Source organism: Thalia democratica, chromosome 7 (assembly GCF_965202585.1).
Source record: "Thalia democratica chromosome 7, ktThaDemo2.hap1.1, whole genome shotgun sequence".
In the NCBI taxonomy this organism is placed as follows: Eukaryota; Metazoa; Chordata; class Thaliacea; order Salpida; family Salpidae; genus Thalia; species Thalia democratica.
In genome coordinates, this window is record NC_139171.1 from 40,221,652 (window position 1) to 40,247,884 (window position 26,233).

A 26,233-nucleotide genomic window follows, 5' to 3' on the forward strand; every position below is an offset into this window, starting at 1 on the left:
GACTTTTTTTCAATGATTTAATGACAGCTTAAACACTAATAAGTATCTTTTTAGTTTTGTCTAACCTTATATTTGCTTACGTTTAAATATAGTATATAAACTTAACATAGTTAGTAGAACTAGTCTAAATAATTTATAGCCTTAAAAATGTATTCATTTTAAACAATATTTTATTAAAGTAAAACGATATAAATATCAAAATTATTTACTTGAAACAAAAATTGTGTAATAAAACTTAATTGTAAAAAAAAAGACTGTGTAATTATGAATTACGAAAACTGTAAAGTCTATGAAATTCGATGAAACTTTTAAAGGTTGTTCTCAAGTGGAGGACAAAATAAGCAAATATTGGTACTGTAATAATTCAATAAGTCCGTAAAGTATACAAAACCTTCTAAATAAACAAAAGCTTAATTAAACAGCTGCTAAAACGTCAGTTTGACTTTGTGCGTTTTTTTAAAGCTTAATTATAATTAATAAAAGTTCTAAGCTTACTGAAATTTTTTTTTTCATTAATTATTTTAAGTTAAAATAAAATTATCAAAAAGAAGACTATTGTTTTTTAGGAACAGTTATATAAAGAAATCACTATATTTTTGTAAGCTAAACTGATCGTTTACAGATAAAATGTCTTGCATGAAGAAAAAAAATCTTCTATTTATTCTTATAAATTACACAATAAACTTTTTCTGACTAATGAATAAAAAATAAAATTATTAGGATTTTATTTATTATTAATTAGGATAAATCAAAAACGTCAAGAAACTTCTAAATGTTAAAGTACGTCAGTTCAGCATATAACGTACATTTATTTGTTGTGCTTTAGGACTTAAATAAACCTTATAGTAAGTAGTTTTGTAGATTACCAAGAATATAGTTGTAGAGTTTTTAGTCTATAACTACCTAAATTCCATCTTTATCAACTTTAAAATCATTGTTTTAAAACTACCAAATTTTTATTTAAATCTAAGTTAATGAACAGTGTAATAATTATAAACAAAGTGTTTCGCTGTTAAAACAAGCTATCTATTTAATTTACCTGAACCATAGTATAGTTGTCTATCATACTTGACTTAACTTACTCATTAAAATTTCAACCTAAAATTAAACCAATATTTACTCGATCGGATAGTACTGTCGTAAAAAAGCGGTGTTTTTTTACACATAATTAATCATAAATCAAAAAGTTATAACCATACAACAAAACGACAGTACCATTTAATTGTAGTTTAAATTTTTGTAAGTATTAAACAATTATATTAACAGTTCGTCTAACTTCGGTAAACTGTTGTATTAAAAAACATATGTCTTTTTTAATTATTTACGTATAAGGAAGTATACTAGAAAAAGTATAAAAGATTATAGCTACAAAAGTATTTAAAAAATTATTATATCATATATTAAATATTGTATCTGTCAAATTTTAAACAATATAGATAGGCTTTCATTAAGATTAAAGCTATAGATGTAACTAACTTAGTTAATGAATTTTTCTATAAATAAAATGTTGTTTATTATATAGACAATATATATAAAATAATATAAAATTTTTTTGAATAAACAATAGCTAGTAAATTCACATTAAAAGTAACTATTTTAACTTTAACTAGTTAAAACGGAAATAACGTAACGTACATACTGTGATTTTTCATAAGTTTTATTGAAACGATTAAAATATTCGCTATTTTAACTGTTTAACAATCAAGAGAATTAATTTATATTTTTCTACATTGTAAAAAATTACTTATTATAAACAAAAAAAGGATAAAGTAAAACTAGAAGTGCATAATTGTTTTATACTGTTTTGAATATTTCAACTTATAACTATTTATTTTATTTTAAGTACTTTCAACCTTCTTTTAAATGAAACTGATTTAGTTTACTTTATTTGAATAAAAACTTATAAATAAAGCAATTAAAATAATAATCATATTCTAGTACATATAGAGTAAAAAACCTAAACACTGAAAAAAAAACTATACATGAATAACATTTAGTTTTTCACTCAGCAATAGAAGTTGAAGTAACGCTATCTTTCGTAACTATTTTGACCAAACTTCCCGAACTAGGTCTATCACCAACCTTAAACGACCAAGCATAAAAAAGTTCAGCTACAAACTTCAACGGCGTCCAGCTGGAAAAATCTGCTTTTGCCATCCACTTTCTGTTCATGGGCGTGTCTAGCGTGACGGGAAGTATGCAGGCAACACAGCTCTCACCAGGAAGTCCGCTTTTTTCACCGGCAAGACTTTTTGTGAGATGCTGGACTGCAGCTTTTGCCATGCCGTAGCCAATCATTCCTGGCGTTCCGGAAAGAGCGGGAGCCGCCCCTGTGAGCGTCAAAACTCCGTTTTCTTTGAGATGGTTTGCTGCGATGTTGCCGGCGATAGTGGAGCTCCAAACGCTTTGCTTCCACATCATGTCGCAGCTTTTGATGTAGTCTTTGCTGGCCGCATTGCCACCCGCCCATCCGCCGGCGACGCAGAAAATTCCGTCCAGCTTTTTGCCACCTTCCAAGTGTTCAGCCACTTTGTTCATGATCACCTCATGCTGCTTGCTGCAATCGTCAAGGTTGCTTTTGTCTATGACTACATTGAAGTTCGCTTTCTCATTTACGCTCAGGTCTACTGAAATGACTTCGCATCCTTCAGCTTTAAAGTGGTCAACAACAGTCCTTCCAAGCGCCCCACAGCCCCCATACACAAGAAATCGACCAGTCATTGCTTTTTATTAACGAAAGTATCTGCCACAATGATTATTACTAAAATAGTTTTTATATAAGTAATTTTTACTTTCAGGTAAAAAATAAACACTAATGTGACCTACAGGTCTTAACTTTGACTGCATTTAAATTTTAATAAGTAGTGAATCTGAAGTAATTTCTCAAGTGAATATAAATTTTTAAAAGTATGTCAATAACTTTTTTAGTTAAGGCAAATAACTATATAAAAGTATGTCAAAAACTTTGAATAACAAACTTCTTAATTTAACAAACTTAATTAATAAATTATAGATTAAAACCAAGGTTAGACAGGCGTTTATAAGTCCCAGGCCAATTTTTCTTATACTAACTTGGTTGCGGGTCGGGCTAATAAGATTAAGTATTTTTCAAGCCGCAGTTACTATAAAACAGTTTTAGCAATTAATGTTAAAGCTTTTTTTTTAAACAAAAAGATAAAAAATAAGCAATAATAGAGCATATTTAAAGAAAAGTTAACTAAGAGTTAATTAAGAGCCTAGTTGATGTTTTTATCACAAAAAAAGGTATTATATTTTTTCAAAGAAGTATATTTTTATCTAAAAAGTACTTTTGATTTGAGGGCTACAACTAGTGGACCCCTTTACTAGTTAAATAACTTTGAGCACTGTATTTAAAGAAAAGTAACAAATTGCATAAAGAATTGTAAAAAATACAGAAGTTAAAGTAATTACAATAAGATAAACATATTCCAAATATATAATTTTTATAAGTTATAAGCAAAAAAGACTGTATAAAAAGGATTTATTTGAATAATATTGATTAAAAAAGTTTTAAGGATAACAATTTTATGTTTTTATAATTTAACTTAGAAAACGTTTGCAGATGTTTTGCTTGTAAATTTGTGTTTGAGCTTAAAAGAGTGATAATATAGCATTTGCTAACAAGTATGAGTTTATCTTTTTTCAATTGCTTGAATTTTTTTAACATTTAAAACAAAAAAAGTTTTAAAAAATAAAACACTTGTAATTCTACCAAAATCAATCACTTGTAAATTTGAAGCGTAGGTTAAAAACTTTAGTAATTGTTTAGAAAACTTAGTAAAAGTTAAAAAAAGCTTATTTTAAATAAACTACAAAATACACCCACTACTATTTGATTTTTAGCTTTTTAAGTATAAGAAATAAGTTATAGTTTTTGAAAAATAAAATGAAAAATTATGGTTGAATCGACTGTGTTCTCAAACCCTATTGCTAGCTATGCTAAATAATTTTATTCAATTTTATTTCAAACACTTGTTTATTTCACCATATCAAGGGTAAGCAGGCATTTTGTTGTTGCAGGATAATTTTCAAAAATAAAAAACTTTTGCAAGCTGCAGTTGTAAGTTTAGTTACAAACCTTTTTTACTCTAAATAACAGACCCCAGAATATATAATAAAAGTTTAAAATCTTCTGTCAATTATACCTTATATACATTTAAGGAATTTCTCTAGGGGGTAAGATTTTCATGCTTAGTTTTACCTTTTGCAGGCCTAATTAAGTTAAAATAAAAACATGGACGCTGGCTGTACACTTACCCTTTATGGGCCGCATTTGGCCTGCAGACCGCAACCCCCTGTTCTAAACAAGGAAATAAGACTAACAAACAGTATTTTAAATTATAAGAAAATATTTCAAACTATCAGAATTATCAAGTTTTATTTAAAACCTATTTAAAAAGACTGTATAAAATTACGTTGCTTTAAGTCACAATCAAAATTTTGTTAAAAGTTTTTTAACTAGTCTCTTTACTATATCAAAAAATAAAAAACATAGTCACCTATGTTTGTATTTCAGTATTTTTTTGTGTATTTTAATCAGATATCACTGTGAAATAATGCAATATTTACAAAAAAGTATATTTAGAACTCTTAAAGCAGATAAAAAAATTTCAAGACTCAGTTATATTAAACCAGTATAAAATTTGGCTTGATTTTATTGTCCCGATAAAAGTCACTTATTACTTATTTTATAGGTAAGATCTTTAATACACACCTACACATGATTTTATATACCGTAACTAGAATTTCACGACAAGTTTATTTCAGTATTTTCAAAAATCTTTTTTTTTTTCAAAATACTATTCATTTATAAATTTAACTATAAACTAAGTGTTATGTAAATGTTAAATTTGAAATAAACAAAAATAATTGAAATTAAAACAGGTAGCATAAAGTCTGTGTATTCTAGTTAGAATACGATTCAGTCTTATAAAATACCTTACAAACATTCTTTTTTTTTGCTTTAACTTACGTATTTATTAAAATAGTTATTTATTTTTTGCACAGTACATGTATCTTCTTTTATTTTTTGTTTTCTTTTGTTTGATACTCTAATTTAATATCTCTTGTCTTTGTAACTTACCTAAGTATTAGTTTAATAGGTTTTGCAAATTATACCTATTTTTGAAAGTATTTACTTTTAAATTGAAGTATTTATGAGGCTAAGTTTGAGTACATTTTCTTTCTTCTTACTCAAACAAAATTCCTAAGATCCTATTTTAATAAGAAAGGTAGATATGTTAGAATTCGAACGACTGACTTGGAAAATTTTGAAATGTTCTAAATAAAATAATCGATTTCTAGTGCTGCTAATGAAAACTTATTACTTGCAGCACAAAAGAATAATCATGCAAACGTTCTTAAAAATTTTTGTTAGTGTTTAATTCAGCAAAAATTAAATAATATACTACCTATAATTTGCCAAGCAACAAAAACCTGTTAGTACTGATGAAATTAAAAAGCTTATAACCATTTCTTAGTCTTTAGTTATCAATATTGTTGTTGAATATTTTTTATGTATAAAATATTATTAGTATATTAAATTTGATTCTTTTTCAAAGCTTTTTCATAAATAGGGTATTAAGTTCTAAATATCAAAACTAATAAGGCTTTCCTAAAATCGATGTATTTTTTAACTATTTTGAGTAATTATTATAACAAAAAAAAACCTCTTTTAATTAAGAATACTATAAAGCAGAAAAAGAATAATATTTTTTTTCTGTCATCCTAAAAGTATTTATAACTTTTTATCAAAACCTAATAATAAACCACTGTATAACAACTCATTTGGATTTCAGTTCAAAATCATTGCTATTAATAACATTTAGAAAGATTTTTGGGTAATCAAGTACAAAAAGTACACAATTATTTTATAGTTTGTTTTGGTATTATTTTTTTATTTACTTTGATATTCTTTATATATTATTAGTGTTAAATAAACACACTTTACTACTACCTGTAAAGGTTATTGTCTTTATTAAACAAAATGAACATATTGTCATTTCAAATTCTATTGAAACTTTACCTGCTAAGGTTAAACTTATTTTATTTTTTATAAGAAGGACCAAATTTTAAAATAAGTATTTTTATTTTTAAAAAATATAAAAATATTTATTTTGTGGTTTAATATGGTACAGTTTAAATGGTCAGTTTTTATTATTGAAAATTGAATAGATTATTTTTTTCAACAATAATATTTATAGGTAAATATTTATAGGTAATTAAAAATATGGATCGATAATAACTTTTATCATTTAACATTCTTCAGATATAACATCTTGTTTTAAAAAAATTTAAAGTTAGAAGTCAAAAGTAGTTCAAATGACACCATGCCTTTTTGTAAAAAAAGACACTAAGCTTTAGAGATAATAATAAAGTCCATTTACTTGGCCCTGATATTTAGTAAATAATGAATATCAATACAAAAAATAATAAATACTAAAATGAAATGCGTTTGGACCTTTTTGTACTTAACAACCAATTTTTGTTTCTTTTAAGGCATTAAAATCTTAATAGTTTTTTTATTTTATTAACAGTTGATCTGTAATTTTAAGGTTATAAAAATGATGGACTGATGGGCAGCTAAATGTAGTTGTCATAAATAAACTTTTTCAGTTTAATTAAAAAAAAATTAATAAAAAAATGCTCAAGTTTTATGATGTCAAAGAAGTTAATAAAAACATACTTTTTGAAATGTTTTAATTTTTTAGGAATTTAACAATACAAAACTAAACAACCAATGATTTCTATAATCAAATTTACTTGCTAACTAATATCATTTTATGTTCTAAAAATTAATTTTTGTGATTAGTATGAGTTATTATTTAATTGAAAGCTTAATATTTAAAAATAATAACTTTTATCATTTAACATACTTCAGATATAACATCTTGTTTTAATCATCTCCAAATATTTTATTTTATGTTGTTTGCTTTGGTTATGTTAAAATATAAGTAGCATACAATGACCAACCAAATTTTATATTTAGTTGCAAAACATAAATTTTCATAGTAGGGAATGAACCAATGTAGTTACAATCATATTAAACCAGTTCTAGATCAGACAGCAAAAAAAAAATAACTAACAAAAAACGCGTCGACTGCAAACATAAGGTGCTGCTGATTAGCTAATATTTAGATTATTTTTGTTTTAAGTTAATTAAATATCTTTGGTCTCCTCTCTTAAAAACTTATGTGAAATACACCTAAAACCTTTTTTCTCTTCATCATTAATTTCAGAATATCTAGTATAAATTACAAATTACAACTTATGGTCCCCTCTTTTGTAGCTTTCTTCCTCCTTAAGCCCTAGTCAAGCGTAAGTTTCAAATTTACTCGTAAGTATGCCTAACACTTACTTTTTTGCCTTTAAACCAATAACTCAAGAATATCTACTGTAAATTTTACTATAACCCTTAAATAAATTTAGATCTTTTTTTGCTCACCACCGTCAGCATCAAAATATCTAGTGTAAGTTTTAAATTGAAGTCTAATAGCCCGCCTGTGGCCCCTCTTTACTCATGGCTCCCAAAGAAATGGCTCCTAAAGAGACCATATCGCCCACTTTAGGAAACTGTGCTATATACTAATAAAAAACCTTTATTGATTTTAAAAATAACTTATACTGCATCCAAACCTCTGTCATGATCTTAGTTACAGCTTTAATTTAATGTCTTTGTGTTAAAAACTAAGAAATTACAATTTTAAGTTTTATATACAACGGGCTGAAAGCTTCGTCTTGAAGAAAAGCGTTAAGGTAATACAATACGACTTTTATTGATTAAAATTTAATTTAAGATTTAAAACTTAAACCAGCTCACAGACATATCATTTTTAAAAACCATTAAAAACTTAGTAAAATACAATTCATCTATTAAGTTACGAGCAGTGCTATTGTAACCGTTTTTTATAAAGAGGACGGACCTAAATAGTTTTGTTAAACATAACATTTTTAGTATACTAAAAAGTAAGTTATAGGTTTACATACAGTAAAACCTTATACAAAATTAGTTAACTAGTACTGCAGTAGTGATATTAAAATCAAGACTTTTACTAGAAAGACTGTTTAGTATAACTGGTACTATTAAATTATTTAGTTTTAGATTAAAAGTCTTAACTATAGATTACCAAAATAACAAAAGCACAATTTTGAAACTTTTTTAAGTATCACAGTGAAAATCATACTAAATAAAATAACCATAACACTACAAAATCTCATTACTATGCAGAAAAATAATGTTATTGCTTTTCATTTAGTCAATAACGTTACTTAATTTCAACATATCATTAAATACTTATATTGTATAAATAAAATTATACTAAGCTTATTAAAAATTGGTATCTATGCACGTTAAGTTTAATGCACTTGTTTTTTTTTTTTTTAATTTTAGAAACCACAATAAAGATATAGCAATTTTATGGTTACAGTACAATTCAAGTTTGAACAGTTTTAAGTCTGACAATTCAAATTTTCAAAAAAGTAATAAGAGGCCATGTTCGAAAAAATACGACACACTTGAAAAAAGACGGTTGTAAATCTGTTTATTAAAACTATAACAGTAAGAAAAAGAAATGTATCTTATAGTAGAAAACATTAAAAACTACTATATTTGAAAACTTATTTTACCCCATGTGACAAAATATTTTTAAAAGTTTTACAAAAAATAATAGATTGTAGGTACTAATTAGACCTACGTGCGCATTTATTATATTTTTTTATTTATATTAATTTTTGAGTTGTGACCTTTTAATTTTTTTTTATAAGAACTTGAATAACACTCACAGTGATTGCTTGTGACTCACTTATTGTCTAACTTTTATTGCGTTACGCCGTTTACCTGCAGAGCAGTTCATCAGACGCAAACAAAAGCAGAAAAACAAAAGTATAAAGAGCGATGAACTGAAAATTAAGAATACAGACATAAATAAAATTAAATATAAAGTATGACTTACCATTAACATGTTGTTTATAAAAACTAAGTTAAAATAAAATATAGCTGAGTATAACTTTATTGTTCTGTTTACTATACATTATCTAAATCTATTCTAAAAAGAAAAAAAAAAGGTTTCATACAAGATAAAAACAATATGTTTAATATATTAAGCTTTAAAAAAATTTAAATATTAGGATTTATAGTCGATTTAAGAAATAAAAAAATGGTTTTTTTATGAAAAGGTTGTAACTCAAAACAAAAATATATGGACAATACAAACATGAATACAACAAAACAATAAGTTAAATTAAATAAACTAAGTAAATGCGATAAAAAATATACTAAAAATATTCCTTAGGGTAATGAGGGGACTGTGTAACCAATTTATTTGTTTTAATTAGTATTCTTCTTTTGTTAGCATTTGCTATGTATAGTCTTTTAAGGTTACATAATGAGCACATGAAGTTTGGTTTGAATCTGCTGTTGATCTGTCTAAGTATTTTCCTTTCAATTGTGTATTTTTCGTGTTTTTTATACAATTTCCATATGTAGGTTTGCGAGTTGTGTGAAGTTGGTGTTTCTTATTGTTGGGTTTAGGAAATGATGCCCTATGTTCGTACAATTTGTTCTTGAAAGGTTTTCGAGTTGATCCAAATATGACATATTTTCATTTTCTCAGATGAGACAGTTGTCAGATGAGACAAGAACTTGAATTGTCCGAATTTAAAGAGTTGTGCACCCCAATTTTGTTAACGAAACGGAAATTGCTGTTACTTATATTTGCACTTAAATATTTTGATAGAAAAACTTTTACTACTTTTAAAAATTAATTACTTTATACATAAAAACAAAACTGACTTCAACTTTTTTTCGCTACTTTTTATTTATTTGCATAACGCAAACAGAAAAAAAAAAACAAGATTTACACTTTTACTGGTATTAGTAAAATTATTTTTAATAGTTAGTAATTTTTCAACTACAAAAAAAAATATAATTGACAAATAAAAAAGTTAATTGATAAAACCTATGAAGTTATAAATTTAACATAGAGGTTTACCATAGTAATTAGTTTTATGATAAGTTGCAAGTAGTCGTTCATGTTGTTTATTTAGGAGAGAAAAAATGAAACTTATTTAAGTTATAAGTTTTATTTCACATCCAAAAGATACAAAACATCACTAAAATATACTTTTTGTTGTTTTTTAGATGCCTAAATACATATTACTTTACTAATTTTGCTTTTTTATCATCTGATGTAAAAATAAATTATTCAAAAAAACTCTTCAAAGTGAAAATTAAAGCAAACGAAACATAACAATAGTTAACTAACAGTAATTGGTGGGCGTCACTTTTTCACGAGTTGACACTTTTGCACGGCGACTCTTTAGCACAAGCGTTTATCTAGCACGAGGGGACACTTTTACTTGGCGCAACTTTTGCATGAGTGGATAATTTTGCACGGTGACTCATTTACACGAGCGTCACTTTAGCACGAAGGTACACCTTTGCTCGGAAGGTCACTTTTGCACAAAGACACTTTTGCACAGGTTCAAAACTTATTAGTTTTTTTTTAGTAACTTTAACTTTTTTTTTGCTATTACTACTACCCCTAATTTTTACCTTCGGTCGTTGGCTTTTTTTCAATTTTAATTTATCTTTTCATTTTTTTACAATTTTATTTTATATATATTTTTCTAACTCTCGTGCAAAAGTTTCCCCTCGTGATAAAGTGACGCTCGTGCAAAAAAGTCGCTTTGATAAATTTTCACTCGTGGAAAAGTGACCCTGCTACAAAAGTGACGCTGTACAAAAATGTCCCCTCGTGCTAAATAAATAAAGAGTTTAGTGAACAAATAGAGTGAAAATGTAAAACTTAGTAATTTAATAAAAAGATGTCAACTTTTATACCATGACTAAATTTGTGCTCATTGTTTTGTTATGTAAAAACTCATATTGAAATCAATTTTAAAATGACTTTACAATATCAAACTTAAAGACTTAGCTAAAAGGTTGTTGGATCCAAATAGTTTTAGTTAATATTAAGATTATTATCTGCTAAATTAGTACGTCACAATGCTAAATTTTATTTTGAGCTTAAAGCTTATTACTTTTATTTAGAAACGAACTAACAACAGCATCTTGAAGTATCTACATTTTAGGCTAACTAGTAAGTTTATTGTTTTGATTTGTTTTTTGAACTAAGTTTTAAAAGAACTTTTTGCTTATATTTGTAGTAACTTTTAGTATGTAATTAATTAGGTGTTGTTTACAACGCTAGCCGAGTTTTTAAATTTTAATTTACTTAGTCTTGTTTTTCTTTAAAGATACAATTTTGTTGCAAGTTAAAAATTTAAGTGTAATTTATTCAAGTTTATGTTTATAGCAGTGCTTCTTTAACTTTTCATATGCAGTGCACAGTAGATTACTAAAAAAATACGAATTGCAAACAAGACTATTATAATCTAGTTTATAGAAGGTTTTAATTTGCAGTTTGTTGGTGTATTAGTAAACAATTTCATTTAGTAGTCTACATTTCATCTGATTAAATAAAATTATTAGTTTATATATAACTTTTTGCCAGAAAAAAAAAGTTAACTATTTAAATCTTAAGCTGAAATTAGTGATAAAGTTTGAAACTAGTAATAGGTTGACTTATTTTATGATTACTATAGTTTGTTTTTTTTTCCAAAAAAACTTATTTACTATTTTTGGTGTTTTTTTTTTTTGTGATGGTGTACATTATTATTTTGGTTTATTTAAACTCTTATATTTAGGTATTTATTCAAAATTGTAAAAACTATACCTGATTTATAATAAAAATAAATCATAAATTAAAATTAACTTTTTAAATTTAGTTTGATAGGAAGTCCGACTGGGAACCATAAATGCTTTGTTTTAAACTTAACAAGTAATAACTTAATATAACAAAAAAAATTACCATTTTGTGTTCATTTTTTTATTATGTAAAAACTTTTGTGGAAATCTATTTTCAATGACTTTTCTATATCAAACTTAAAGAAATAGCTTAAAGGTTATTGGATCCAAATAGTTTTAGTTAATATTAAGATTTTTATCTGCTAGATTAGTACGTCACAATGCTAAATTTTATTTTGAGCTTAAAGCTTATTACTTTTATTTAGAAACGAACTAACAACAGCATCTTGAAGTATCTACATTTTAGGCTAACTAGTAAGTTTATTGTTTTGATTTGTTTTTTGAACTAAGTTTTAAAAGAACTTTTTGCTTATATTTTTAGTAACTTTTAGTATGTAATTAATAAGGTGTTGTTTACAACGCTAGCCAAGTTTTAAAATATTAAATTACTTAGTCTTGTTTTTCTTTAAAGAAACAATTTTGTTGCAAGTTAAAAATTTAAGTGTAATCTATTCAAGTTTATGTTTATAGCAGTGCTTCTTTAACTTTTCATATGCAGTGCACAGTAGATTACTAAAAAAATACGAATTGCAAACAAGACTATTATAGTCTAGTCTAGTTTATAGAAGGTTTTAATATGTTTTTTTTTTGTTTACAGTTTGTTGGTGTATTAGTAAACAATTTCATTTAATAGTCTACATTTCATCTGATTAAATAAAATTATTAGTTTATATCTAACTTTTTGCCTGAAAAAAAAGTTAAATATTTAAATTTTAAGCTGAAATTATTGATAGTTTGAAACTAGAAATTGGTTGAATTATTTTATGATTACTATTGTTTATTATTTTTGTTTTTATTATTCCAAAAAAACTTATTAACTATTTTAGGTGTTTTTTTTTGTGATTGTTTACAATATTATGTTGCTTTATTATATATAACTCTTTTATTTAGGTATTTATTCAAATTTGTAAAAACTATACCTGATTTATGAAATTAAAATTATACCTAATTTACAATGAAAACAAATCATATATTAAAATTAACTCTTTACATTTAGTTTGGTAGGAAGTACGACTGGGAACCGTAAATGCTTTGTTTTAAACTTAAAAAGTAATAACTTAATATAATAAAAAAATAGATTATCATTTTTTTTACTACATCACTTTTTTAGCTGTATAAAACACATAAAATTATACTTCAACAGTTTTTTCCGTTGCATAACTTATTTTTAAAAAATATAACAAAGCACAATTCTTTCTTAATAAGTTTATTTGAGTACTTTCGTGATAAGGCTTATAAAAAATTATATCTTACTAAGTTAAACTGAATTGAAATTGAAATCTAGAATTTTTGATAAGCTTTACATCGAAAGTACTCAAATAAAACTAAGAAAAAATGAAATGTGTTTTGATATATATATTTTTTTTAATTATAAAAATTATGTTTATTTTTGAACACAGATAAGTCTATGAAGCGAACATGATGAGCAGAAAACTCGCAATTTTACTGATCTTCGTTTTCGGCTGCTCGCTTCTAAGCCGAGGCCAGGTAATAGGCCGAGACGCCAGGACAGTCAAAGACATGTCCGAGTTTCCCAGCCAGGTTTTTATCGATGGAAGGACTGGTTGGCAACCGGCAGGATTGAACAGCGACGAAACGGCCAGGATAAAAAGGTACATGCAGGATAACGAGGTCGAAGTAGCGAAAAAATATTGGAGGCCTCTAGGCAGCGGAACCATCATACATCCGAGATGGATCCTGACCGCGGCACATCTGTTTAAAAAACCCGAAGAGACATTCACGCTTCAGGAATTTGTTAACCGGCTGCCGGGCTTCGAAGGCAGGAATTTGACGTTCGTGAAAAAGATGGACGCGGTCAGGGTGATGGCGGGGCAGCTGAGCAGGACGGCGGCGTCGCAGTGGCACCGGGCCGAGCAGGTCCGGATCCACAACATGTACTTCAGGAAAGGAAATGGAAACGATATCGCGCTGGTTCAGCTCAAGGAGCCTCTGAGGCTTGGTTCAACACGGGTCGGTTCCCTGCCCCTGCCCCAAGTTGATCCCGCCAATAATCTAGATATGGACTGCAAGATAGTGGGTTGGGGCAGAAATTCCATGCGGTCCTCGAACGACTACATCATGAGGTGGGCCAACACCCATATTGTCAGCAGGGAGCCCTTCAAGATGCACGGTGAGTTTTCTTACAACAACGACTTGTTGCCTGTTGGTACGCCGCAAGACCAAGCCGAAATAAAGTTTAGACCGGCATCGATTCTACCCGGGGACTCGGGCGGCGGGTTGATATGCAGGCACAACGGAAGAGATTACGTTTTTGGAGTCGCAGAGGGAGGCAGGAGCCTTCCGGAAGGAGTACCTGAAAGATTTTACGGTACAGAACATGTCCCTTCGTTTTTCACCAACACCTTTTATCACCATGAATGGATTAGGAGGGAAATGGGGAGGCCGGCCCCGGCAGGCAGCAGCGAAAGAAACCTGATTTCGCCTTATAACGAAATTAGGCCGCCGGTCGACGATGAAGGCAACTGGGACGGAAATGGGTGGGTTTATAACAACCCCAAATTGTAGTGGTTGGACTTTAAATTTGAACCGTGATTTTGTGTTGAAAACACCACTAAGCCTTTGAAGTAAAAGAATGCATATTTTAAACGATAATAAATGAAGCAAATGTTTTAAAGTTGTATGTTATTTTTAGATGCTGTTTAAAAATTGTTAACATGTAAATTTAATTCTAATACAATGTTTGTTCTGCTCAGATCTAGTGTTATAGCATATATGTAGATTGACTCCAATATAAATACAAGTAGTTATGATCTTGCAGTAAGTCTTAGTTTTCTATCAATAAATTTCTGATTTGCGATAAATAATCAAAGTGGCCCTTTATTCTCGAAATAATTTAATAAACACGGCGTTCTCAATTTTCCCCCAGAAATATTACTTCTTAAAAAGTATGCACAATTTAAATGAGTTTTTACTTAGTTTCATGTACTTCAAGGATTTTATCTTTAACCTCCTTCTAACTTATTGTAACCTTGTCTACACCAGGGTTTTCTAAACTTTTTCTTGTAAGGCCTCCTTTTAAGAAGTTAAAAAATAGCAGTTGCCCGCTTTAATAACATTGCTATAAAACCACCCTAAGACTTTTTTTTTGCTCTTTATCACCAACTCTTAAATATTTAGTGTAAGTTTCGGTATACTATCAAAATCCACCCGGTTCAAAATCCACCCGATCAAAATCCACCCGGGTCAAAATCCACCCGATCAAAATCCACCCGAGTCAAAATCTACCCGATCAAAATCAACCCGAGTCAAAATCCACCCGATCAAAATCAACCCGGTTCAAAATCCATCCGATCAAAATCCACCCGATCAAAATCCACCCGAGTTAAAATCCACCCGATTAAAATCCACCCGGTTCAAAATCCACCCGATCAAAATCAACCCGACTCTAAATCCACCCGTTTCAAAATCCACCCGATCAAAATCCACCCGATCAAAATCCACCCGGTTCAAAATCCACCCGATCAAAATCCACCCGGTTCAAAATCCACCCGATCAAAATCAACCCAACTCTAAATCCACCCGTTTCAAAATCCACCCGATCAAAATCCACCCGGTTTAAAATCCACCCGATCAAAATCAACCCGAGTCAAAATCCACCCGATCAAAATCCACCCGAGTCAAAATCCACCCGATCAAAATTCATCCGAGTTAAAATCAACCCGAGTCAAAATCCTACCGACACAAAATCAACCAAAGTCAAAATCCAACCGAATCGAAACAAGCACCTTGTTTATTTATTTCTTTTTAAATCAAGTATCATTTAAACAAATCTCACCACTCTAAAGTATCAATCTTAAACAAGTTTTATTTAAAAAACACTTATAAAATCTTGTATTTTTGTCCCTTATAAATTGACTTAAGAATATAAAAACTGTACTACAGATTGAACTTATTTTGTGAGGTTTTTTGAGTTGTTATTTGGTATTTATGCTTATTATAAGGAATTTTTGACAAAAATATTTTTGTTTTTTTGATTACTGAATATAATTTTGAATAGCTACAGCCGGCAAGCAGCTTTTAAAGGTACTGTTGTTTTTGATATAAGTATAACTATAAGAGCTAATAAAAGTTTAACAACGTCAGGATAAATAAATTAAAGTTTTACTATACAAATATGACTATGTTAAAACTTTTAGAAAACTAAAGGATGTGCCAGAAAAAATAATCTTGTATTATCTCAATCACAATTACACGACAATCAATTATAATTTACTGTTTCTAGGTATAAAATTTAATAATTTAGAACTTTTAAGTAATTTTTAAACAAATACGTCACACGATGTAATTTTTATAAAAACTGAGTATTACAAGTGAAAGCTACCATTTATAATACAAATTAATCCATTTAATTTAGGGGTCAGCAAACTGCGGCCCTCGAAGTGTAAATATGTGGCCCTCGATCATGTAAATTTGGTCAACTAAACAAAACAAAATTTAAATTGAAATTTTCAAAAAAGAAAAAAAAATTATAATAGTTTGTTTTTAAGTTTCTGAATATCATTTAAAAATCATTTATTATGCTTAAGCCTTAGATGTGAAAAAAGACAGATAGTAAATCTAGAAGTTTTTCTTTAAAGTTTAGACTTTACTTTTCCTTTTAAACAACAAAAGCTTACGTACTTAGATAAATTACTTATATAATATTGCAAAGTTTTTTTAATTGGCAGTTTTACATGTTTTTAACTTTTAAAAACACGGTGACTGGGTTGAAGTAACTGTTGTACTTTTTTTGTTTCAAAAAGTTGCAACCCGAAAAACTTTAGATAGATTATTAAGGTATTTAAAGGTTTTAAAAGAAAAACTTACACTGTTTAAAATGAAAGTATTAATATTTGTTTATATTTTAACTAGTTTAACAAAATCACTAAAATTTTAAATACGTGATATGCTGTGCATTAAATAAAAAAAGATTTTTTTTAACTACTAAAAAGAAAATACAAATAAAATAATAGAAATTGATTATAAAAAGTGTACATAATGATCTACACCTGTTTTTAATGATCTACAACTTGTAAATAATGATAGAAATAATAATATGACACAAGTTTAAAAAAAAATAGTTTTCGACTTTAGAAAAAAATATACATTTTAAATATGCCAGGCCTGATCCCTTTAAGTAGATAAACGTGACTAAAACAGATTAAAAACAAAAATTGAATAAAACAACGGCTCGCGGAAAAAATTGAAACATGAAATTTGGCCCGAGATAAACAATTGTCTGCCGACTCTGATTAAACCCAACTGCATCTTCGTTACTTTTAATTACAAAAAAGTAAAAGGCAAACGTTTAAAATTCATTTAGTTTGTGTTTTTTTTAATATAATTTTTTTATGTGAAAGGTCTTAACAAGATATTTATCTATAAAAGTTCTCTTTGTTAAGAAAAGGTCACTAATTTACTTTAGATAGTTACCTTTACTGTATTGCCATTTAAAGATTTTTCAATATTAACTTTAAATTAAATATTTAATAATTTTCGGTTTTATTTGTTAGACAAAATTTTCACGCTTTTAAAGTTAATTTGTCTACTAAACAATTTGTTATAACAATAGTTGTCTTTACCGTTTAAATTCGTTATAACCAATATAAAATTTTGTTTAATTTTAATATTGTTTCATTTTTAATTAAATTACTTAAAATTTCTTAAGTTTTAACAAATGGACTTTTTTTATATGAAGATTATATTTAAAAAAAATAGTAGTAAATAATAACATTTCCATTTCTATGAATTAAAAAATATCAATTAACAATATAATATTGAACAGTAAATAATAATTTATCTTACTTAATTACAATTTCTATGCAACTTTATATTTATAAAAAAACATAAAACGTTAACAACTAATTAATTAAAAACATGCAGTTATAGCTTTTAACTTAAATTGTCGGAAATTAATTCAAGAAAATTTATCGCATGTAAATTAAAAGTTTTAGATTAGACAATTTTAAATTTAAAATTTAAACGTTAACCAAAAGAGATTAAATTTTATAAAACCACTCAATTAATCACTTTCAAAACTGGCCTTAACCTATTAATAAAATTAATAATACGATTGTTTAAGTTGATACAGTCTGGTACAAAAATTCATAAAAATAACTTATACTTGAATTTAAACTCTCTTGTCTGAAATACATACTTTTTTTAATGAACCTATGTAAAAATAGAACATTTTAATAATAAATTAAAAATGTTATAAGTTTTTTTTTTCGTAATATTTGTTATAAATATAGTGTCATTTCTAAAAAACTCAACTTATTTGTTTACTACTACAATTCTAAAGTATATAATTTCCCTAGCTCAAGTCTAACTACTAACTTTTTTAGTTGCAATTTACAAGCTATTTGAGCAAACTCAATGAATTGTAGAGTCGATATTTGTTTTATGTAAAGGACTTTAGAATTCATAGAAAAATGTTTAGCTTTTTAATTTGTACTATTAGTTAAAAACTAGCAAATTAAGTTGTTATCTAATTAAAAATAACTTATAACTTTAGTTACTTTAGACGAAACTATTTTTAGTTTTTTCAAAAATAGATGGTTTATAAAAAAAAAACATTTAATAGAATAAAATTCAATTAACTTAAACACTTTGAAAAAAAGATAATAGCAGCTAAAATTATTGTATAAATTAAAAAAAATAACTAAAAAATATTTGTAACAAAAATTAGATAGAAAACAATAAAATTGTTTTAAAACAGTTATTGATTTCTTACATATTCCTCATTTATATTTTTAGTAAATTAGTTTTCGTATTTTTATATTAAAATTTATGTTCTGTTTTTAAAAATTACTAATAAAAGAAACGTCAATAAATTGTTTACTAAACGAAAAATAAAAGCGCTCAAAATATTTGGTCCTAAGTCCTCTTGCACGAACATACCTTAAAGTTATCGAGTCGCACACCAAAAACGTCTTTTCCACGTCGAAAACAATAATGTTTAAAATATAATTAATAGGTGATAGTTTTTCCAAATTTAACAAAGGATTTTTATTTTATTATCACGTAGCAATTTTATATTATTCTTTATCTATATTTTATTTTTTATAAACACTGTTAGTTGAAATTTTTTATATAATAAAATATTGTATGTAATACTATTTTGAAATTTAAGTAAAGCACAAAACACAAAACTTTTTACATCAAAAAAAAAAGCTCAAAAATTTTAGATTAATATTTTAATTTTCTTTTTGTAACATTTAATTAACATTTTCCATAAATTTACATTATTTGGTATTTGATTTTTGTAATTTTCTTTAGCTTAATAAATGTTATTAAAGATTCTTCTAATTTATAAACTTCTATAGTTTTGATATTTTAATTTACTATGAGTTATCCTTAGTAAATATTTTTATTTAATTATGATTGACTTTGGGAAATTAAATTAGAAGGAAGTTTAAATGGATTGAAACTGAGCGTAATTCTTTTTTTATTTTTTTTTAACTTCTTTTTTTAAAAGTAACACCAACACTACTAACATTAATAAATTATAAACATTTTAAATACTTGTAAAGCTACTATGAATTTTTTTTTTAATGCTGTTTAATTATATTGTTTAACTTATTTTATTAATTATTTTATTAAATAAATTAAAATTTCTTTCTTTATAAATACTTACTCTTTTTTATACCAATAGTTGTTTAAACATATAACTTTATTCAATATTACAAAATTCTATTAGAAATTAATTCTTATTTCGAAAAAAATGAACTCGGGTTGATTTTGATCGGGTGGATTTTGAACCGGGTGGAATTTGATCGGGTGGATTTTGACTCGGGTTGATTTTGATCGGGTTGATTTTAATCGGGTGGATTTTGAACCGGGTTGATTTTGATCGGGTGGATTTTGAACCGGGTTGATTTTGAACGGGTGGATTTTGACTCGGGTGGATTTTGACTCGGGTTGATTTTAATCGGGTTGATTTTAATCGGGTGGATTTTGAACCGGGTTGATTTTGATCGGGTGGATTTTGAACCGGGTTGATTTTGAACGGGTGAATTTTGACTCGGGTGGATTTTGACTCGGATGGATTTTGATCGGGTGGATTTTGACCCGGGTGGATTTTGATCGGGTGGATTTTGAACCGGGTAGATTTTGATCGGGTGGATTTTGACCCGGGTGGATTTTGATCGGGTGGATTTTGACTCGGGTGGATTTTGATCGGGTGGATTTTGATCGGGTGGATTTTGATCGGGTGGATTTTGATCGCGGGTGGATTTTGATTGCGGGTGGATTTTGAACGTGTCCCGTAAGTTTCAATTTGTAGCCGCCTTTACAGTTTACAGCTTCCCTAATTTTTTAAAACGGCTAACTTTAGGAAGCCCTGATCTAGTGCAAGGTCAAAACTATGACTGTTTTTTCTAATCATCATGAACTCCATAATACCTAGTGTAAGTATTAAATTACGTTCTTGATACCCCTTTTTTAGTCACGACTCCCTCTTTGGCCCCTTTGCAGCCCATCTGACCCACTTTAGGAAACCTTGGTGTAGATTAAAAATTTTGGTCAAGGTGGGTTAGGGATAAGTGTAAAGATCAGACCTGGTGAAAAGCAGTATGTTTTTTGTTAAATAAGTCCTGACAATAGGATTTAAGTTAATTTAAATAATAATTTAAATTCTACTAACAGGGTTTTTTTAACAAAAAACAGCTTTTTACTAACTCTAGTATACATGTACTTAAAATACTGCTGTATATCATTTTATGTCATTTGCATAATGTTAAAAATGAAAAATATTTCAAAACCTAACAACTACAGCTGACCCTAAAATAACTTATTGACGGGTCAGTTATGCACGAATAGTAACTTTTACACAAATACTTTTAAAAACACTTTATTTTAAGTAGTATGACAAGTAGTAAATATGTGTAGTAATTACCGATTAGTCGGCTTAAAATCTACTCTAATTAGTTAGGGTAGGTGTCAAAAATACGGAGAAGGGAAACTTTTGCACGGATAGTAAATTTTTCACGAGAGAGAATTAAACATAAAAAAAAGAAATATTTATAAAACTACTGAAAAAGGATAAGGGGTAGCAGTGGTAGTTGAAAAAAAAAGTAAAAAATCATTAAAACAATAACTAGAAAACATAAAATATTTAATAAGAAAAAAATAACCGATCAACGGTAAAGATTAAGGGTAATAGTGACAGTTAAAAAAACCCAATAAAACAATCTATAAAAAATAAAAAGACAAATAAACAAAGTTACCCAACAATGATAGTAAACAAACCATTATAAAATAACAAAAAAAAACTTTTAACCCGTTTAAAAGTGTCTTCGTGTAAAAGTTTCCATTCTTTCATTTTTGACACCTACCCTAGTTAATTATAGTAGATTTTAAGCTAGTTAAAAGGTAATTGCTACACATATTTACTACTTGTAATACTACTTAAAATAAAATGTTTTTGAAAGTTTTTTATTAATTTCTAGTATACTTTTTTATCGAAGTAAGAATTCAATAGTCCACAATTTTACTATATAAAAATTAATTAGTTTTTATACAAATATAAACAAGTAAGGTAATTAAAAAAACTGACTAAGACTAATGTACTGTATTCTAGGAAAAGATGCCAAATTTTTATTAATTTTCTATACAAGTATGCTTAATTTACACTTTGAACACATCAAAAAGAAAAAAATCTGTTTATCCGGAATTGCGTGGTTTTTATAACTCAGAAGTCCTGGTCTAATTTTTTTTTTAATAAAGGCTTTTTCTAAGTATATTTGCAACGACTACTTTCATCAAGTCATCAAAAAGTCGCCTAAGACTTTAAATAAACATTTACCATCAACATTTTTTCTATAAAAATTTTCGATTTTATTTTAATAATTTTTATATGTAGTTGTTTTCCGCTTATAAATTACTGTTTAACTATTTTGTGCTTCTTTTATTTATCAAAAAACACCTGCGAAAGTCCACAGAGCTTAAGCCTGGGCTTCCGTATGCCGTGAGACAGGTTGGGTGTCAGAATGACACAGCGACAAAATGACACAGTGGGTCACTCTGGCACGGTGCGTCACTTTGGCACAGCGAAAAAAAGACACGGTGCGTCACCTTGGCACGGTGCGTCACTTTAGCACGGAGGATCACTTTGGCACGGCGGCAAAATGACACGGTGCGTCACTTTGGCACAGCGACAAAATGACACGGTGGGTCACTCTGGCACGGTGCGTCACTTTGGCACAGCGAAAAAAAGACACGGTGCGTCACCTTGGCACGGTGCGTCACTTTAGCACGGAGGGTCACTTTGGCACGGCGACAAAATGACACGGTGCGTCACTTTGGCACAGCGACAAAATGACACGGTGGGTCACTCTGGCACGGTGCGTTACTTTTGCACAGCGAAAAAAAGACACGGTGCGTCACCTTGGCACGGTGCGTCACTTTAGCACGGAGGGTCACTTTGGCACGGCGACAAAATGACACGGTGCGTCACTTTGGCACAGCGACAAAATGACACGGTGCGTCACTTTGGCCCGGAGGATCACTTTGGCACAGCGACAAAATGACACAGAGGGTCACTTTGGCACAGCGACAAAACGACACGGTGCGTCACTTTGGCACGGAGGGTCACTTTGGCACAGCGACAAAATGACACGGTGCGTCACTATAGCATGGATTAACAAACTTATAAGCAAAACTAAACTTCTTCAGTAATATAACTTTTAATTGTAAAATTTTGATAGTAATTAGTTGAACAAAAAATTTATTATATTTTTTCCAAACTATAGTAGCTTGATAAATTTGAAACTAAATATGATACAAGGCTTTAAAATTTAAGTCATAGTATAAAAACAAAAATAATCTTAAGATTATTTTTTACGTTTCACGACTTTTCATATTTATGTGATGAATAAAATTTAGTACTTTTTGTTAAACGTTTAATTTCTTATTATCAGGAATTGTTGTAAAAAATAACTAAGATTTATTCTAATACAGACTTATTTCGTTGTAAGAATAAGTCATGCGTGTTTTAACTCCAGTTTTTAAAAATACTGAGTTTAGCTGCTTTTGTAGTAACTAGCCAGTTATATTTAATATGTTTAATATTTTAACCTAGTATTTGTTTAAACATAAAAGTTTTTTTATTACTGTTTTTTAAACGACAAAAGGTTATCGCTCGAAAAGTTATACCAAAGAACATTTCAGTTATCGAGTCCTAAATCACATGCTTTAACAATCTATTACGAGCAGTTAAAAATAAAATTTTTTAATGTTAAGTCCTAAATTTCTAAAAACATACAAAAAGATATTCAACTAAAGTTAATAAGTTAGGATGTTTACCTAAAACTCTGTATTGAAAATGTATAGTAAACTTTTCTAAAAGCAAATAATTAAAATAAACGGTCCTGGAGCCTAAACTTATGAAAAAGTTAAAAATAGTATTAGGAACAGTTTAGAAAAAATTAAGTGTCTGATGCAACTATTCATGCACATTTATATATTGATCACTTTTAAGAATATAAAGCACTAGAGGTTATACAACTTGAGTCCTAATAAATCAAAATTAGTTATTCTTAAAGATAGTGTATTAAATGTAAAGTTTTTCGTCAATTTAGTTAATTCTATTAAAGTTAATACTATAAGTCTTTTTTATTTTTACAAAACTTTGTAGCCTAAAATATAAAGAATTAAACTTAAAGTATGACAGATATTATAGTATTTTTTTGCATAAAAGGAATTTAATAGCATTTATACTATTAGTTCTAGTATTATTTTAGTAAGAAAAATTGTACTTTGTTAAAGCAAGTCTATAATAGTATATGTTACAAGTGTGTAATAGTGATTTATTGAGTTTTATTTAAAAATGTGCTTGATGTAGGTAATTTTTTGCTAAAAAAAAACTAATTTATTTGCGGTTATTTGTACTTATACTTTTATCTATTCATTTTTGTGCTTAGGTGCACAATTTTATTTGAGAAAGAGCATTATACTTCTAATTCTATGTGCACGATATATGTTGCAACTAACAAAAGTCGCATAGAGGCGCAAAATTTTGATCTTTTAAGTCAAGTGCACAATGATTTTATGAAGATGTTGCTACTAACGTAAATCGTCAGGGAACGCAGTATTTTAGTTCGAAATTGCAACGTATTAAGTCGCTGAAAGAGCGCAAGTATTACTTTTTTTTAGCATAAAAACGTAAAATAAGAACCGCAATAGAATTTAGAATTACAACAGCAGAAAAGTTGTTTTCGATAACGTCTGAGTTTTAGTTTATAAAACAAATTTTCCTCTGTGTTTACACCTACTAGTTTATTGTTTTGATGTGATGAATGATTGATCTAAAATGTAGATTGTATGTTTTAAATCAGAATGTTGCTGAAGTTTGAAAAATATGTTTTTATGAATTTTTATCTTTCTAGTCGTAAAATGGCAAGTCATTTTTTAATTTTTATTACTCGTTTCAAGTTCTAGTACAAAACTGTGTTTAAGTTTTTCCATTCGAAAGAAATCAAATATAAATTTCCTTTAACTTTGGCAGTCGTGTTTTGTTAAAAAAGTTGCTGCTTTTGCATCTTTGTGAACGTTGTTTGATACAAATAATTATTTGTCGTTTATTAAGCACAGCTTTTAAGCACACCTAACACCTTGCTACTGCTTAAAAATGAATATATTGTTTGTAAGTACGACGATGGACAATAGAAGGTATAAACAATAAGTGTTTCTTTTATTTTATGAAGTCACAATCAAAAATTCCTGCGGTCTTTGTTTTTAAAGTTAATCAATGTGATTGTTGCTGATTCTTCAAAACTGGTTAGAAGACAGGAAACTGAAAAGTTTCCTAGAAAAACAAGATCGTTGTCCATACCAATGAAGATAGAAGTTTCACAACAAATCGTTCCCTACCTTATTAACCACCGTGTCATTTTGTCGATGTGCTAAAGTGACCCTCCGTGTCATTTTATCGCTGTGCTAAAGTGACCCTTCGTGCCAAAGTGACGCACCGTGTCGTAATGTCGCTGTCCCAAAGTGACCTTCCGTGCCAAAGTGATGCACCTGTCGTTTTGTCGCTGTGCCGAAGTGACCCTCCGTGCCAAAGTGACGCATCGCGTCGTTTTGTCGCTGTGCCAAAATGACCCTCCGTGCCAAAGTGACGCACCGTGTCGTTTTGTCGCTGTGTCAAAGTGACCCTCTGTGTCAAGGTTACGCACCGTGTCGTTTTGTCGCCGTGCCAAAGTGACCCTCTGTGCCAAAGTGACGCACCGTGCCAAGGTGACGCACCGTGTCTTTTTGTCGCTGTGTCAAAGTGACGCACCGTGTCATTTTGTCGCCGTGCCAAAGTGACCCTCCGTGCCAAGGTGACGCACCGTGTCTTTTTGTCGCTGTGCCAAAGTGACGCACCGTGTCTATTTGACAACTGTGTCATTTTGTCGCTGTGTCATTCTGAACCGCTCCCGTGAGACAAGCCCAATTTAATATAATGGTTTGATCGAACCAATTCAATCATCAAACCACAAGCTTTCGGTAAACCGAGACCTGGGCTTCGTTCCTATTGAAATTTGTCAGTCGGTTGCAACCAAAAAACTTGCAGTTGTCAATCTACAATAGGTTTATCATGATTGATATCAAGATTCACCACCCCTTATACCTTTACCGTGTCATGATAAACCGATGGTTTTAATAGATAATTTTTTGAACACTAGTGAACATAATTTCTATTTAAAATTAATTTGATTTACGAAAGTTACTCAAAGATAAGAAGGTTTTATATTAAGTAAAGTATTATGTTGGGTATTTAGTGCTTAGTTCGAATAACAACCCCTTTTTTCTGGCGATCCTGCTAGCTTATATTATGTTAAGAGTGAAATGAATCATACCTGGTAGAAGGTGTTTTTTATTCTTGACTTTTTTATTACTCATTTTGCAAAGCAGAGCTGTTATAAATTAAGTTCCATTAAATCTAACCGTTTTAAAAGTTTTATTTATTTAACCTTAGTTTGGGTTATTGCTTAATATTTGCTTAATTTAATCTTAACTGTCAAGGCTATACTAGACACTTGACGATCTGAGTATAAGAAACTATAAAGAGTTTATAGCCGCTAGATTTACGCTATATCTAAAGTCGGAAAATTACGATGTAGATGTAGAACAAATTTTGATATTGGTACTAAATTTTACAAACTTATTTTCAACTTATTTCTATACAAGTCATAAGTTAAAAATAAAAGTTTACATATAATTTTCTTTATTTGATACACTATATTAATATGTAAAAAAATATACAATTTTAACCTTATGTATTGAATATTGAATAGCATATGTATTTTAACTTAATACAATTATATCGTACTGCAATAAAAATATTGCAATAAAACTAAATAT

The 26,233-nt window shown here is 28.4% G+C and overlaps 2 protein-coding genes across 2 annotated transcripts; one reads left to right on the forward strand and one right to left on the reverse strand.

Annotated features, from left to right (window-relative positions):
• Positions 1 to 1,649: 1,649 nt before the first annotated feature.
• On the reverse strand, positions 1,650 to 2,739 carry LOC145840446 (dihydropteridine reductase-like). The gene has a single exon (XM_082947709.1). It carries the CDS (start codon positions 2,719 to 2,721, stop codon positions 2,002 to 2,004), a length of 720 nt encoding a protein of 239 aa, XP_082803835.1. The 5' UTR covers positions 2,722 to 2,739; the 3' UTR covers positions 1,650 to 2,001.
• A 10,567-nt stretch (positions 2,740 to 13,306) lies between these two features.
• Positions 13,307 to 14,413, forward strand: LOC145841365 (tryptase delta-like). Its single transcript, XM_082948727.1, has one exon. It carries the CDS (start codon positions 13,307 to 13,309, stop codon positions 14,411 to 14,413), a length of 1,107 nt encoding a protein of 368 aa, XP_082804853.1.
• The last annotated feature ends 11,820 nt before the right edge of the window (positions 14,414 to 26,233 follow it).

Excerpts from the sequence above, each read along its gene's own strand:
- LOC145840446 (XM_082947709.1), bottom strand. The coding sequence starts at position 2,721 with ATGACTGGTCGATTTCTTGTGTATGGGGGCTGTGGGGCGCTTGGAAGG.
- LOC145841365 (XM_082948727.1), top strand. The coding sequence starts at position 13,307 with ATGATGAGCAGAAAACTCGCAATTTTACTGATCTTCGTTTTCGGCTGC.